The sequence below is a fragment of the Eriocheir sinensis genome, chromosome 30 (genome assembly GCF_024679095.1).
Source record: "Eriocheir sinensis breed Jianghai 21 chromosome 30, ASM2467909v1, whole genome shotgun sequence".
Classification (NCBI taxonomy): Eukaryota; Metazoa; Arthropoda; class Malacostraca; order Decapoda; family Varunidae; genus Eriocheir; species Eriocheir sinensis.
In genome coordinates, this window is record NC_066538.1 from 11,112,251 (window position 1) to 11,130,597 (window position 18,347).

Sequence of the window (18,347 nt, forward strand, 5' to 3'; positions counted from 1 at the left end):
CTCTGCTAGACAATGCAAGATAATTCGTATCTTAGGATAACCCTGAAAAATACGCCATTCTGCAAAAATCAATAAATGTATATCTACCTATCCATCTATTTATCTATCTATATCCAGTGTTGGGCGTAGCGGCACTACTAGTAGCGCCGCTACGTAACGAAGCTACTTTTTTAGTAGCTGTAGCGTTAGTGCCACTCTTTTTTAGAAAGAGCGGCAAAAACGGCATCGGCGCTACATTTTTAAGTAGGGCTAGTCACTACTCGATACTTGCTACTCGGGGTGGACCAACTACGTACGTGATGAAACCGCGAATGAAACGTATATAGTTCAGTGGGCTGAGCCGCGGCCCGTCACTCTTGTCAGTCATGGTCTCAGTCGCCCGCCTCGAGGCATGGGACAGTGTTTGGGTAGCAACAAGGAGAGTTAGACGTAGCTACAGTATCCTCTTGCTTGACGCAATAAATGTAGTAGTAGCGGTAGTGCACTACATTTATAAATTAGTAGCTGTAGCGGTAGTGCCACTACAATTTGACTGAAGTAGTGGTAGCGGCAGTGCCACTACTTTTAGCAGGTAGTGCGCACAACACTGTCTATATCTATATCTATCTATCTATCTATCTATCTATCTATCTATCTGATACACACACACACACACACACACACACACATATATATATATATATATATATATATATATATATATATATATATATATATATATATATATATATATATAGATATATATATATATATATATATATATATAATTTTATTTCGCCCAACGGCATATATATAAAAGAAAAAACAGGACAAGTAAACGAACGAGATCAACGGAGATACATACACACTTAAATAGATGACAGCTTATAATTATATATGCGTGTGCATGGCACACTTACGCACAATCTACACGAACAGTTGGCCCAGCCACTCCCGCCGCATAGATCCACATACATAGGCCGACCTCTGTCTGACGAAGGTGATGATGGTGTTTCCAGATTGTTCCACTCTACTCATACTGTACGCGGCGTGGCGTCGCAGCACAGCCAGACAGTTCATCCGTGCCCGGTGAAGGCCTCGGAAGAGCTAGTCCATCTAGGAAGCCCGAGAAGCCGCTTGAGGATGTCGTTATGACAAACCCTAAGACGGTTCATGGGGGCAGCCCTATACCGCGACCACAGCGAGTTGCAGTAGGGAGAGTAGCAGTGACTCCTGAATAACTCCAACTTCACCTCCGTGCTGCAGAAGGAGAATTTCCTCAGCAGCGTGTTGCCGATGACTGTGAGCTTGGTGGTCTGCTTCTTGATGTCATCATCATTGGTCCTTTCCATGTTGATGACATGGCTGAGGTATGTGAATCTATCCACAAATGTAAGTGCACTCCCACTTAGCCACGCTGATGTCTGGTAGTGTAGTGCCGACTTGCCTGATGGGCGAGCCTCCCATAACCCACTTAGCCAGGGGGGTACCTCTTTGGCCGACTGGTAAAGCTTAGGAGTGGCTCTCCCGTTACGTTGGCCGCGGGTTCGATCCCCGGCGCCGGCAAACCTTTCCTTGTCTGGATTAATTTCTCGTGTGTTTCGTTACACGCAGAGATCGTGTTGGCGTATAGTAAAAGAAAAAATTCTGTCATTTCACTGGTGGCATAGCGGTGGCATCCTCTCCTGTGGTTCTGTTGTGTCACCCCGAGAGGGTAACAGGTAGAGTGATGGCCCATGCCCTCCGAGGTTCATAGAAAATGGAAACTCAACACACACAAATTAATCTAAATGGGAATGGGGAGACGTGTAGTGCCGACTTGCCTCATGGGCGAGCCTCCCATAACCCACTTAGCCAGGGGGGTACCTCTTTGGCCGACTGGTAAAGGAGTGGCTCTCCCGTTCCGCTGGTCGCGGGTTCGATCCCCGGCGCCGGCAAACCTTTCCTTGTCTGGATTAATTTCTCGTGTGTTTCGTTACACGCGGTGATCGTGTGGGAGTGTAGGTAAGAGTAAACATTCTGGCATTTCAGTAGTCCACCCTTGAGTGTGGCGGCGGCACTACCATGCACTCTGTTTTGGTGGTGTTGTAGACAATATCGTGCGTGGCAGCATACGCCTGACACACTCCAATAAGGCCCTGCAGATCCTCCACTGTGGGCGCCATCAGTACCATGTCATCAGCATAGTTCAGCGAATTGATGCACCTATCATGTAAGTGGTAACCTGTGCTTGTGTCACGCAGAGCGGCAGTGAGATCATCTGTGTAGATGTTGTAGTACAAGTAGGGAGACAGGATCCCTCCCTGGCGAACACCATTGGCTGTCATAAATGGCAGCGAAATGGAAGCCCCCATTTTACAGCAAATTCCTTTGTAGTGTACCAGTACATTAGGAGCTTGGCAATGTACCCAAGATTTGCCTTTACAAGCAGTTTATTGATGAGTTTCCAGTAGTTTACTCCGTCAAAGGCCTTGCTGGTGTCAAGGAAGCAAAGGTAGACAGGTGAGCCCCTGGAAGTGTAGTACTCAATGATATTCTTCAACGTCCACACACACATCTCAATGCCGTATTCTTTCTTGTAACTAAACTGATTGTCCAGCGTGTTCAGGTAGGTCTCTAGGCGGTGCAGCACTGCCTTCTCAATCACTTTTGACAAGGCAGTCGCAATGGCAATGGGCCTATAGTTGCTAGAGAGCGCAGGGTTTTTAACCTTACTCTTTAGCAAGGGAACTATCTGCACTGCCAAGACCTGAGAGGGTATATATTGATGGCAGATGCAGGCATTGATAAAGAGGCAGAGCCAAGACACCAGGCTGGGAGGTGTATACCTAAAGCCCCGTTCACACTGTGCCGACTCTGGGCCACGACTACCCACGACTCTAGGGTACATGAGGTCTTGAGTGTTGATGTGAAAGGGTCGGGCATATCTTGAAAAAGGTCTTGAGATTGTTGCCGAATGCTGCGCCGACGTCGTGACGGGAGTCTGGAGTCGTGAGGGTTAGCACGACATGCTGGCAACTAGTTGGCCGAATGTCCCAGATAGTCGGCAAGACACCAAGATGCCAATAAAACCTTCCACCCCTTCCTGGAGCGTGGGAACCAACTTGTCAAACGGAAAAGTCGCTGGGTTGTCGTGGCCCAGAGTCGGCACAGTGTGAATGGAGCTTAAAGGCACCAGAGGGAAGCCCATCAACGCCCAGCGCCTCACTGTTGGAGAGCGTCCGCAGTTTCTCCCTCAGCTCACTGTGGTCGACACTGCGAAAGCCCTCCAGCGTCACCCCGCGCAGCTCGCTCCGGAGGGCCCTCTCACTCTCCACGACTGCCACACAGTTCAGGGTACCATCAAAGTGGTCACCGCACATAGTGGCAATGTCCTCCTCCCACACTGCCTGATTCACACGTGAGGGGAGCGTGTGAGAGTCCAGGGACAGGGCTCGTAGGCCGCGCCAGAAGCCGGCTGCATCACCGCCAGCCAGCTGGGCAGTCAGCGCCTGAGCTCGGAGCTGCTTCTTATGAGCCCTGCACCACCTGTGACAGAGCTTGAATCTGGCCCTGGAGCGCCTCATCCTCTCTGCAAGAGTGCCCCAGCGTGGACTGCCGCCGGCCCTCTACTCCAGGGAGGACTCCCTGGCAATACCGTGCACCTCCCACACCACCTCATTCCAGCCAGGAATCTGTTTCCATCTCCTGCACGTACCGAATAGTCTCTCACCAGCACGCACCATGCACCCCACCAACGACTGATGCAGCCTATCGATGGCGTCATGATGCCGCTGACAAGTACTCTGGAAGCAGCATAACCTGCCAGTTTCAATGGCAATGTCTCTGCAACTCTGTCAACACCCGACCATACTCCTCTCTTTTCCTTGTGTCCTGAAAAACCCACTTAACCCTTGCCACCCTATCCTGCTTTACCTGTGTCAAGGCAGGAAGCTCATTAATTTTTAGCAGTAATCATTCCACGGGAAATCGGATAAAGTACAGTCGACGATAGAGAGTAGTGTCACGGTTTTCAGAATGTTTAGCCTGGTAGCGGTATCTGGCAACTATACCAAGGTGGCGCATTCACTAGTGATGTTAATGACTCGTATCAGTCAGTGTGTACAGTGTGTGTTTGACCGTGAAATTATAATATTGTATAATATTATATTATATTATAACATAATGTAGTTAGAAATATACCAGATTACATGAATTCAATTTAGAAATGCGATAATGAATGTCTTCTACATGATGATAATGATGACGACGAGGTAAAACATCACGAACAGTCTGAAACACTTTTTCTTATTAAACTTTGAAAATACCGTGTGCAATGCTGTCCTTCACAGAGGCAGGCAGTGACTAATGCTCCTTACCATCAAACAGCAAATAGGCTTGAGGGTCTGTTTAACTCGCAGCCTTAATTCCCGTCACTATAAAGCCTCAAAGACAATCCAGATCATCAAAAATCTAAAATCATTTCTCCGTGAAGATTACGTAATATCCAAGTATAAATATGTGTGTGTGTGTGTGTGTGTGTGTGTGTGTGTGTGTGTGTTGAGTGCGAGCGCGGAAAACCCCGCGGTCGACGACGCCATCATGTGAACGTTTATAGCCTATTTTTACGTATAATTTTTTTTTTTTAAAGAAAAAGATCTCGGCTGTCAGGGATTTATTTTTTAAGTTAAAAGGCATAACAATCTCCCTTAATAAGTGCAGTATATTTGTAAATGTATCATAGTTTGATAGACAACTTAGAATTGCTCTTGACTAAATTTGACCGAAACTAAAAGCTCGTGTCAAAATGTAGCGACAGAGCCTAAAGAAAAAATATATATTAAGCGTTAGCGACGGGCACTTTTGATAAATATCTATCTTAAAATTATGGAGAGTGCACCTGTGACCACCGATCACCACAACAGTACGATTTCGATAGGATGTAATAATTTTCATGTCGCGTGGAGGGGTTGCCAGATGTCGCTTTCTGAACGAAACTTACTGGACAGTGTGACAATACTCACTATAGCCGACTGTACATCCTCAGTTCGTCCCACCGAACTGATGCAAAATGCCAGAGGCATCGCCTCTTCGGTGGGACCAGAGGGTGTACAGTAGCGATAGGACAGGATACAGAAATAAGGTCGTGATCGGAGGAGCCCAACGGAAAGAGCAGTTTGACAGAGTAAGTAAAAGGGGTATATATATATATATATATATATATATATATATATATATATATATATATATATATATATATATATATATATATATATATATATATATATATATATATATATACATATATATATATATGGCTGGAGTAGGTAGGAAGATACCTACCGAACGGGCACAAGCCACTCCCGGTGAGGTATATATGGGAGGTGAGAAGGGAGCTGAAGCCATCCAAAGACCCTTCCCATGTCCTCACTAACCGTTTCCCTATTGTCTCACCAACACCGGAGAGTAGTTCAGCATGTTCTCTAAAGACAGATCCTCTCTTTATCCACACCACACTACATTCACACAACATATACACCTTTTCCCAAAATTAAAATTTCAAAATGGCGTACCTACACCAAGCCTCGGAGTCCCCGCCTGGGAGGGGGACCACAAATTCCCCCAGGGAGGACTCCCCTTCTGGCTGCCGACCCGAAAGGTGTCTTGATAACTCCTCGAACCTCTTTCTTCTCAATTTCTGCAACATTCGCGGTCTTCGCTCTAATTTTCATTCTGTGGAACATCATCTCTTCTCCTCTAAACCTCACCTTCTCTTCCTTACCGAAACACAGGTTTCTGAGGCTACTGACAGCAATCTCTACTCTGTTCCCTCCTACTATCTCTACCCTAAATTTCAATCCAAAGCTGGATGTTGCGCCTACGTGCGCAACGACATCACTTGCTCTCGTGCCCACAACCTTGACTCTTCTGAATTTTCCACCATCTGGCTAAGACTTCATCGTCATTCTATTACTAAATACATCTGTGCTGTTTATCTCTCACCTAACTCTACCAACTATGTAAATTTCTTTGACTATTTGAATTCTAAAGTGGAGCACATCTTGACCCACTCTCAATTCGCTGAAATCTCCATCCTAGGAGATTTCAATGTTCACCACAAGCTTTGGCTTTCATCCTCTTTCACTGACCATCATGGTGAACAAGCCTACAACTTTGCTATCCTCAATGACCTAGAGCAGTTGGTCCAGCACCCTACACGTATTCCCGACCGTCTTGGAGACCGGCCCAACATTCTAGACCTCTTCCTTACCTCAAACCCTTCTGCTTATTCTGTCAAACTGTTCTCTCCGTTGGGCTCCTCCGATCACAATCTTATTTCTGCATCCTGTCCTATCGCTCCTGTACACCCTCTGGACCCACCGAAGAGGCGATGCTTCTGGCATTTTGCTTCAGCTCGGTGGGACGACCTGAGGATGTACTTTTCCGATTTCCCGTGGAATAATTATTGCTTCCAGGATAGAGACCCGTCTGTGTGTGCTCAGCGCATCACAGAGGTGACTGTCTCTGGAATGGAGGCATACATTCCTCGTTCTTTCTCTACTCCTCACGCTAAAAAGCCTTGGTTTAATCACGCTTGTTCTCGTGCTGTCAGTGATAGAGAGGTAGCTCACAAAAGGTACCAGAGCCTTCAAACTAATGCTAATTATGAACTTTACATTTCTGCCCGAAATCGTGCCAAATCTATTCTCAGACTAACCAAAAATTCTTTCATTAATAGAAAATGCCAAAACCTTGCTCTCTCTAACTCTTCCCGTGACTTCTGGCATCTAGCCAAAAACATCTCCTCCAACTTCACTTCTTCATCTTTCCCTCCACTCCTCAGTCCTGACGGCAACACTGCCGTCTCATCTATCTCTAAGGCTGAACTCTTCTCTCAAACTTTTTTCTAAAAACTCCACTCTGGACGATTCTGGGCATATTCTTCCTACTCATCCCCCCTCTGACTCCTTTATGCCTGTTATAAAGATTCTTCAAAATGATGTTTTCTATGCCCTCTCTGGCCTCAATCCTCAGAAGGCTTATGGACCTGATGGAGTGCCTCCTATTGTCCTTAAAAACTGTGCCTCCGTGCTGTCACCCTGCCTGGTCAAACTCTTTCGGCTCTGCCTGTCAACATCTACCTTTCCCTCTTGCTGGAAGTATGCCTTCATACAGCCTGTGCCTAAGAAGGGTGACCGCTCCAATCCCTCAAACTACCGTCCTATAGCTTTACTTTCTTGTCTATCTAAAGCTTTTGAATCAATCCTTAATCGGAAGATTCAAAAGCACCTTTCCACTTCTGACCTTCTATCTGATCGCCAGTATGGGTTCCGCAAGGGGCGGTGATGGTGATGGTGATCTCCTAGCCTTCTTAACTGACTCTTGGTCATCCTCTCTTAGCCGTTTCGGTGAAACTTTTGCTATTGCGCTGGACATATCAAAAGCTTTTGATAGGGTCTGGCACAAATCTTTGCTTTCCAAACTACCCTCCTACGGTTTCTATCCTTCTCTCTGTACCTTTATCTCCAGTTTCCTTTCTGACCGTTCTATTTCTGCCGTGGTAGACGGTCACTGTTCTTCCCCTAAAGCTATTAACAGTGGTGTCCCACAGGGTTCTGTCCTATCTCCCACTCTTTTTCTGTTGTTCATTGATGATCTTCTTTTCAAAACGAACTGTCCTATCCATTCCTACGCCGATGATTCCACTCTGCATTACTCAACTTCTTTTAATAGAAGACCCACCCTACAGGAACTTAACGACTCAAGGCTGGAGGCTGCAGAACGCTTAGCCTCAGCCCTTACTATTATTTCCGATTGGGGCAAGAAGAACCTGGTGTCCTTCAACGCCTCAAAAACACAGTTTCTCCACCTATCCACTCGACACAATCTTCCAAACAACTATCCCCTATTCTTTGACAACACCCAGCTATCACCTTCCTCAACACTAAGCATCCTCGGTCTATCCTTAACTCAAAATCTCAACTGGAAACTTCATATCTCATCTCTTACTAAATCAGCTTCCTCGAGGCTGGGCGTTCTGTACCGTCTCCGCCAGTTCTTCTCCCCTGCACAGATGCTGTCCATATACAGAGGCCTTGTCCGCCCTCGTATGGAGTATGCATCTCTTGTGTGGGGGGGCTCCACTCACACAGCTCTTCTGGACAGAGTGGAGGCTAAGGCTCTTCGTCTCATCAGCTCTCCTCCTCAAACTGATAGTCTTCAACTTCTTAAATTCCGCCGCAATGTTGCCTCTCTTTCTATCTTCTATCGATATTTCCACGCTGACTGCTCTTCTGAACTTGCTAACTGCATGCCTCCTCCCCTCCTGCGGCCCCGCTGCACTCGACTTTCTACTCATGCTCATCCCTATACTGTCCAAACCCCTTATGCAAGAGTTAACCAGCAACTTCACTCTTTCATTCCTCACGCTGGTAAACTCTGGAACAATCTTCCTTCATCTGTATTTCCTCCTGCCTACGACTTGAACTCTTTCAAGAGGAGGGTATCAGGACATCTCTCCTCCCGTATTTGATCTTGCTTTCGGCCACCTCTTTTGTTTATTTTTTTAGGAGCAGCGAGTAGCGGGCTCTTTTTTTATTATTGTTTTCTTTTTTTTGTGTGCCCTTGAGCTGCCTCCTTTGTTGTAAAAAAAAAAAAATATATATATATATATATATATATATATATATATATATATATATATATATATATATATATATATATTTATATATATATATATATATATATATATATATATATATATATATATATATTATATATATATATATATATATATATATATATATATATATATATGTAGGCGGTGGCTGAGTGGTTAGCGTGCGGGCCCCACATTCACCGCGCCATGGACGACGTCAGTATGAAGCCGTCCGCTACCATCTGGGATTTTTCAGTTACCACCGAGTACCCTAAGACTACCCACATGCTGTCCTGAAGACCACCCATCAACCCGGACTCTAGAGGAATGAGTTCCGGGGGGCAGCATGAGCCAAGCATAAATGGCGCCACTATAAAAACTGCCTGCGCCATGACGGGCTTGGGCCGACCACCAGGCCCCTGAAGAAAGCCTACTGGTGCTACAAGCGAAGACGTAAAAAGAAAAGAAAAGAATATATATATATATATATATATATATATATATATATATATATATATATATATATATATATATATATATATATATATATATATATATATATATAGTAAATACTATGTTCGGATTCAGTGTGAGGAACTTAGAGTGGAAGAAGCAGGGGTTGTTATTTTTATTAAATATATAATTCCATGGTGAGACCTCACCTCGAAGATGCAGTAAGATTCTGGTGCTTACGGGGAGCATTTAAGCTTTTTTTCGAAAGGAGCTAAAGCCTTGAAATTTTGTTATGTTGTTTGTATGTGTTCACATGATATCAAATGATATCAAATGCTTTAAAAAAAATACCATTAATATCTCTCACATTTATCTAAAAAACGACCTGAGGAAATTGTCGTATCTTGCTTTGTTTTTGGAAGAAGAAAAAAAATCGTATTTCAGCTTTTCGTAACTCCATTATTTTGAAACATTTTTAAGGCTCATCTGGCCAAAAAATATCCCTTTTATTGCTCTTTCAAATGTTACTTAGCAATAGACAATCGCTTAAAAAGTGTGGATGAAGTAGGATTTTTAACCAGAAAAAAGACTTTTCGAGATCGGTTGTCGAAAGTTTTATTCCATGTCTGCTGTGTAATGCCATTAGTATCTGTTTGATTGGCATGAAATTTTCACAAGACATTGCCTATGCCTATTACTTACTAGAGTAATGGAAGAGGCATCTGGTCCCCCCTTCGAAAAGATATTATTCACGCGAGGGTAAGGGTATCAGAAGGCGACACCTTTCTCGTTGTTGATGATTCATTCCTAATATTCACCGGCTTGGTATTTCTAATCCTTCTTCTGAGTTTCTTTCTCTTGCCCTTGGGTGTTACATGCCGGCTTCTCTTTCGTTCCTTCCTTCCTTTCATTGCAGATTGCAGAGGAGGGATGCCAAGTGGCAAAATATGAAGAAAAAAATCATTTTTAACGTGAATTATACGAAAAATACCAGTATCACCATCATACCACGTGGTGCGGCACGTGTGAGGCAATAACGCAACACCGTGGGGCATTTAAATCTTGCTCTAGTGATGCTGTTTTTTTTTTTATTGCGGAAAAATATCAACAATACAAAAAAGAAATTGGTATTACGATGAGTTGAACTGTGAAGATGTTAAAACTATTTATAACATGGTTTACTTAAGCTCGCTGTTTTCAACAGTTGTTCATTGACTGCAAAAATATATTATTACATTACGTAGGAAAATCTCTCGTGAACACGATAGTGTGATCTTAATGCAGTTAACGCTCCATATATTGAAAACACAGAGTTATTTATAGCAACATGTCACTCGCCGCAACCATCACGTCGGGCGGGACAAGCTGCGTGATTATGTTAAAAAAATGAGTGTCGCGCCCGCCGTTATGGTTGTGGCGAGTGACATGTTGCTATAAATAACTCTGTGTTTTCAATATGTGGAGCATTAACTGCATTCTGATTACACTATCGTGTTCATGAGGGATTTTCCTACGTAATGTAATAATATATTTCTGCTGTCAATGAACAACTGTTGAAAACAGCGAGCATAAGTAAAACATGTTATAAACATTTTTTTAACATCTTCACAGTTCAACTCATCGTAATACAATTTTCTTTTTTGTGCTGTCGAGCTTTTACAATACATCTTTATTCTTAAGTTACTGCTGAGTCTGATGGTGTCAACCAAAACTGGCTATCTAGTATATGAGGTGAGCTATGGCATATAATTTAGAAACATGTCTCACTCGAGCATGCAAGATGTGGTCCGACATGAGTGTCTGCGAGAGAGCGGTGCAGCCAATCAGCTGCAAAGCTTATTATGACATTACATATAAATGTTTCCATTGGGTTTTGTTTCCGAATAAAGTATATACACTTTATATTTTTGTATAATCTTAGTCATAGAGAGTAGTCACAAAGAGCGTATTTTGCACACAGTAATAACATCAATTTCTTCGTCAGTTATATCTGGTAAAGAAAACAACAACTAATCTGTAAAATAATGCTCAGATATTAAAGCAGGTGAGAAAACGGTGAGAAACAATTATATATATATATATATATATATATATATATATATATATATATATATATATATATATATATATATATATATATATATATATATATATACAGACAAGAAGAAAACTATAGAGGACGATATTGGTGATGTATTGCAATGTATTGCAAAAGGGAGGAAGTATAAAGCAAGAAATGGAATATGACAAAGAAAGATGAATGCAGAAATGAGGATGATACAAAAAAAAATACTACAAAAGGATAGAAACAAAGATAAAAATTGGGTGGATTTGAAAGAAAAAAAGTTGAGTAAAAGAGAAAGGGAGGATGGGGCATAATAAACTATACAAAATAGAAAAAAAACACAACACTGATATAAAACTAAAAACGATGTAAACTGAAAATACGAAAGCAACTTGAATTAGGTCGAGGATAAGAAGGCAGAGGTAAAGTAGCAAGAAGAGGGGGAGGAGGAAGAGGAAAAGGAGAAGGAAGAGGAGGAGGAGGAGGAGGAGTTGGAGGAGGAGGCCAGTGCGGTTCTCTCGACGTGACTGTGACTCTGCCAAACAAAGCACAAGAGTGTCCCTGAGGCAGGTAGCGACGTGACATATAATCTGCTTGACTCTCTCTCTCTCTCTCTCTCTCTCTCTCTCTCTCTCAGATCTGGCAAAATAACTCACTAAAAATGTTGAACCACCACTACGATATCCATCTACTTTTTTTCTTACGCTTGTTACTTGCGTCTCCAGTTTCCACCGTCTCTTCTCTCCTAGTCCTTGTTATTGTCTTAATTTCATTTCTTTATTCTCCACTTATTTTAATATAATTGATGTCACTTACTTCTCCGGTATTTGTATCCCCGTTTTATTTTTTATTTTATTTTTTATCTCCGTTCCTTCTCTCCTCTGCCCTCTGTTTTTTTTTCTAAATATCTTTTGCTCTTCTATTTCAAATAATTTTCTTTTTAGTTCTCATTCGCTATGAGCCATTTTGTTTTCATTAAATTAACTTCCATTTTATATATTTCCATCCTCAAGCTTCTGAATTTCTCTTTACGAAAACTTGCAATCCATCCCGACCTCCAAAAGTTCTTGTAAATCCTTTCTCTCCTATTTGTTATTCTTCACATTCGCCCTTCTATTTCTCAACTATGATCACGCACACACACAGATTTACACATACATCCAACAGTATGATAAGACAGAGGACAGAAAACGGAGGGCAACGATATATAGATCAATGTTGCTATTTTTGTTTCACTTTTCTTACATCTTCAGTTCTCGTCAGAAACATACATTTAAGTAGAACGGAAATAAAATATAAATTATAATACGAAACCATTACATATAATACCCTGCAAGAGTAATAAAGATTACACGGTGAGTAAATAATTCGTCACTTCCATGAGGTACTACAAGTTACAGTGGGTGATAAGAGACCAACATAACATTTTTAAAGAAACTTTCTTCTAACTGAAGATAAAGACGAAAAGAATGTCGTTTGTCGCTTAAGGTCATTAACCTACATGTTAGAAAGACGTGAAATAATGACACTGACATAAAATAATGACGGCAATGGAAATACTGAAGTGAAATTATTTAGAAAAAAAAATTAAGGTGCGGAAAGAGAGAAAATAAAGTTAAGCAAGGTCAAAGGAAAGAGAAACAACATAACCACAAGGAAGGATAGGGATCATTGCTATGAATTTTTATAACACAAAAAAAGATGTTTGAAACAACAACAAAGGAAAAAATATTGGGGGATTTGTGGAGGCGGTAGCTGAGTGGTCAGCGTGCCGGCGCGGTGTCCAGGTGCACGCAGGCTCGCGTCCCGCCCTCCGCGACACATACGTTGGCAATTTTTCAGTCATCGCCGAGTAGCAAAGACAACCCACTTGCTGCCAGGAAGAATACCTATCAACTCGAACTCTAGATACTCTCTCAAAAAGGATCAAAGATTAACTCCGAGTGACCGAATGGGTAAAGCAGATGGCGCCATAACGGGCTGGGGCCGACTACCAGGTCCCAATAAGAAAGTCTATCGGCACCATAGACCAAAAGGTAAAAAAAAAAGAGGATGAGTTAAAATATAGGCAACACAGCAACCATGGTTACACTCAGAGAATCAAGCAACATACCACAAACCGAAAGCAAATGAAAGCAAAACAATATAACTCGTATGTAAGACCAAAAACACAAATAAAACGATATGGAATTACGGTGGGATATATATATATATATATATATATATATATATATATATATATATATATATATATATATATATATATATATATATATATATATATAGATATATATATATATATATATATATATATATATATGTGTGTGTGTGTGTGTGTGTGTGTGTGTTATCGGTTATAGCCACTGTAACTAACAAAAAATAAGATAAATTTATAATGAATGTTCCAGCAGAGATTCTCACTTACTTTAGAGGAGAGCCAATGGGCGTGGCGACGCCGTAGCCATTGGAATTCAGGTTCTGCCCAATCTTCATAGTGTCGCAGGGAAGCTGCTCGTTGATGTAGTCGTTCTTGACGCTTTCCAAGAGGAATGCGTATTTTCCTTTTGAAGTCCTAACTCGCTCTATGCCTTCCGCGTAAGATGAGGTGAAGACGTGTTTCCGTGAAGACATAAACTCCCACATCCGGCTGTACACGCTGATCTTTGAACGCTGTAAAAGAGATGGTTATGGCTCTCATGAAATAACCGAAAGAGGTAGTGGTTTAGCTTAAACAATATAAATTAACAGTTAAAGCAAAGTTGGTTGATTAGACAATGGATATGGCCGGGTTACTGTAAGTGTTTTTTTTTATGTATGAGAGATATACCTCTTAGTGAAGTAGAGGATTGTAAGTCGTGGATGTAGTAACTTTTTTCTTATGAACGTCAAAGTTGGATAAGTGTTAAGGATAAGAGTATATGAAATGGGCGATGGGTAGTGGTTGGATTTAAAGGAACCTTTTAACATAATGTAAGACAAAATATTAATAATTATTATTATTCTATTTTATTAAATAATTTAATGTGTCATGTTGGGAAGCCTTTTTAACAAATTTACCGGCAAATTTCAAGGATATTTTAGGGAGGGTTACATATGCCATGGGTGGACAGCTGAGGTGAGGAAAGCTAAGGCATGTTGAAGTAATTAGGAAAATGGGCAGGTATGGTGATGAATGGTCAGGTAGAAATTTTATTTTTCTCTTATTCCTTAAACACTCACTTTCTACACAAAAATAATAAACCTAGTTACATTAAACACCATTATCCCTTTCTACGAAAAAGGTTAATGTAAACCACTCTCACTCTTTTGATCACAGAAAATTCCGAGTGTTGTTGGGGATGGAGGTGGGGATGCATCCCATTTCTCGGAAAAATTATCCACATCATTTTACACCTTAGGTCAGCACGTATAACATGTCCCCTCTATTTCCCATCGGTCACTTTTTGTCTCATTTCTAACAAATCCTTCCTTTCCTACAACTCTCTCTCTCTCTCTCTCTCTCTCTCTCTCTCTCTCTCTCTCTCGCCTGCCTCACATTTTCATCTACATACATACCTTGTGTCTGAGGCTACTGACAGAAAATTCTACTTTGTTCCGTCCTACTGTTTCTGTCTCAAATTTCAATCCACAGCTGAATGCTGCGGCTATGTGCTCAACAATATCACTTACTCATGTACCCACAACCTTCAAGATTCAAGATTTTCTTCAAGAGTTTCCGTCATCTAGCTAAGGCTCAAATGTCCAGCTCTTAACTGGAAATTTCATATTTATTTTATTGTTAAATCAGCATCCTCGTGGTTATATTTCCTGTATCGTATTTACCATCATGTTTTTCAGCTTTCCAGACGCTGTCCATATACAAGGATCGTGACATATGTTTTATGGAGTAGGCATCTCATGTGTTGAGGGGTTCCACAAACAAAATCCTTATGAACAGAGCAGAGTTACAGGTTCTTCATCTCATTAATTCCTTCCTCATACTGACAGTCTTTTACATCTTAAATTCCTCCGAAACGTTGCCTCTCTTTCTTTCTTCTGTCAATATTTTCATGCTGACTGATCGAAATATACAAACTACATGCCTCCGCCCCTTCAGCGGCCACGCTGTACAAGGCTCTCTAACTTGCATGTCATTTGGTTATCCTTATCCATTAGGCAAGAGTAAAAATCATATTCATTCTTTCATTCCTTTCTCATGTAAACTCTGGAACAACTTTCTTTCGTCTGTACTTCCTCTTGCATTCGACTTCATCTCTTTCAGCAGAAGAGTACCAAGGCATATCTCCATTCGGAATTGACTCTCTTTAACAGGAGCAGATCTTAGCCTTTTTTTTTCCCTTATAAGCTTCTTTCGGCACTGTAAAAATAAACGTAACCTTCTTACGCAAAGTACAAACTACAATCAAATGAAAAATAAACCACTTGGTAAGTCTAGTTTTTTGTATATACGTGTGTGTATATATTTTTTTTCTTCTTGTGTGTGTGTGTGTGTGTGTGTGTGTGTGTGTGTGTGTGTGTGTGTGCACGCGCGCTAAGTTAATCTTCCTAAGTATTGAACAAACATATACACAAAAACTCCTCAGAACTTTAGACAAAGATAAGAGGGTTAAAATATTCACCACACACACACACACACACGCATTCAACAAGGGTTGCAACGTGAGCCAGGTTAACTCACATGACTGCATATCCAGTCATGTATTCATTAGCCTGTGTGCGTATGCAATTGTGTTACGGGGGTAATCCTGTGAGTTTGACTCGCAGTGTCATTTCCACGTCATGCCCGTGTCTACGCATGACGGCATTAAAGGTCACAAATGCGTCTGAGTGTAATATTTGCATGACAAGAGGAATAGATGATCTAAAAATGGGTTTTCCTATTGCATCTTGCGTTTTCTTAGCATCGGCTTTCGCGTTCTCTAATTCTAGGCAGCTACACCTAAAACAGCTCCCCTTATAACATGCCCATCACCCATTTCTCTACCGTCTCCATAAAGATTGCTATTCATTATTTCCCTTCTCCACTTCAATACCTCTTCCCTTGTTCTGGCCACATATTCCTGTACTTTTTTTAAGTGCGTTTCAGCACCCCTTTCCAGGAGATCCCAGACCAACAACTTCACTGAAACATGCTCATAACTTTCGTCTCACTTACATAAATTACTTCCCTCGTTGACGCGCAGGGATGAAGTTATCAAGGAAATACCTGTCCTGGTGTATATAAAAAAAATATCAGGAAAGTATATGATTGTTAGGGAATCGTTGGGAAGGCGGTGGCTGAATGGATACCGCGACGGCTCCGCGTCCAGGACGACGCGGGTTCGCCCGGCGCCACAAGCAGTGATTTTTCAGTCACCGCCGAGTGGCCTAAGACTACCCACATGCTGTCCAGAAGACCATCTATTAATCCGGACTCTAGATTCTAGTATCAAAGATGAGCTCCGAAAGGGCAATCATGAACCAGTGCAAGATGGCACCACTATAAACACTTGCCTGCGCCACAACAGGCTGGTGCCGACCATCAGGCCCTATCATCATAGCCTACCGGCGTCATAGGCGAAAAACGAATGTATATATATATATATATATATATATATATATATATATATATATATATATATATATATATATATATATATATATATATATATATATATATATATATATATATATATATATATATAGGCGTAATTCTTGAGTGTTGTTGTTCTTTCCATTTTCTGTGTATTGTAAATGCACATAATATGATGGGTAAATAATTCCCTTGCCACTCACCGGCTCATCTACACTTAGGACCATCCACAAACCATAAAGAAACAACAACAACAACAAAAAAAAAACTAACACTCTTATTCACATATGCAAAACCCGGAAAGAAGAATCCTATCCCCTTTGGCAGGCATAGGAAATGCAAGGGACAGGAAGGGTTGAAGGAAGAGGAGGAGGAGGAGGAGGAGGAGGAGGAGGAAGAGGAGGAGGAGGAAGGGAAAGGAGGTCAAAAATAAGAATAAAGGAGCAGGATAAAGAGTTGGAGGCAGAGGAGTAGGAGGAGAAGGAGAATGAGGGAAAGGAGGACAAAATAAGAATAAAGGAGCAGGATAAAGAGGAGGAGGAGGAGGAGGAGGAGGAGGAGGAGGATAGCAGTGGGAGGGAGTGGGGAGAATGAATGGAGAGAAGACGAGTAAGAGGAAGCAAAGGAAGAGCAGGAAAGAAGATTATCCCTCCTTAAGCTGGCATGGACGTCAAGCACTGAGAGGAAACTGAAGGCAAGTTGGCAGGAAATTTTTATGCATCTCTCAGGTAACAAGCATTAGAAGCCTTTCTTTTTACGGTCTTTTTTTCCTTTTGACCCAGATACAAAGCCCCCTCCCCTCTCTCTCTCTCTCTCTCTCTCTCTCTCTCTCTCTCTCTCTCTCTCTAGCTAAAGAAGCGTCTGTGGTCCTGAACACGTTTGACAGATCACTGCGCTAATTTCGACGTCATGTTTCTAATTATTTTTTAGGGTATCAAAAAATATCAGTACTATAATATTCTGCAGTCGTTTTTCTTTTTTTGTATGTTTTTAACTAAGATAAATGAGTAAAGTATATATACTGAATTGCAATCTTCTTTTGATATCGCTTGCTTTCTATCTTATAAAGTGTCGCTACGATGATATGCAATATATGGTTACTTTTTTTCAGTAAACGAATATCATCCATAACCTGAGAGTAATCGAATAAAAGAAATCCACAAAACTACATAAAAGAATAAACAAACCAAACTCTTCGACCTTCCGATTCAGCGGATAATTTTTGTATTCATTTTTACATAACTTGAAATAAAATGAGAAAGCATGGAAAAATTATTGGCTTAATAAGCAAGGTTCCGAGAATATTATTAAATGCAAGAAAACTTCGCGATGCTGTTTATTTCATGAATGACGTAAGTCGGTCGAACTAGCGGAAAAAAATAGGTCGACATGTATTTGTAAAGTCCATGACCAAGAAGATTTATTTTTTGGGTCATAAAATTTCTTAATATCAATTTTATCATTGAAATCCTCAGAATGTCTCGCCGCGGACGTAATGAGCGGAAATATTTAAAAGTCAATATACGAGAAAGAAACACACACACACACACACACACACACACACACACACACACACACACACACACACACACACTGATACGAAAACTTACATGTGAAAACGGAACATAAACAACAAAAAT

At 41.3% G+C, this 18,347-nt stretch overlaps 1 protein-coding gene across 1 annotated transcript in view; it reads right to left on the bottom strand.

The window, feature by feature from the left end:
• Positions 1 to 18,347, bottom strand: part of LOC127005570 (glutamate receptor 4-like) — a 453,194-nt gene that overhangs the window by 194,855 nt on the left and 239,992 nt on the right. The window contains exon 9 of the mRNA XM_050874508.1: positions 13,561 to 13,805. Coding sequence (XP_050730465.1) covers positions 13,561 to 13,805 — 245 coding nt within the window. The remainder of the gene's footprint in view (positions 1 to 13,560; positions 13,806 to 18,347) is intronic.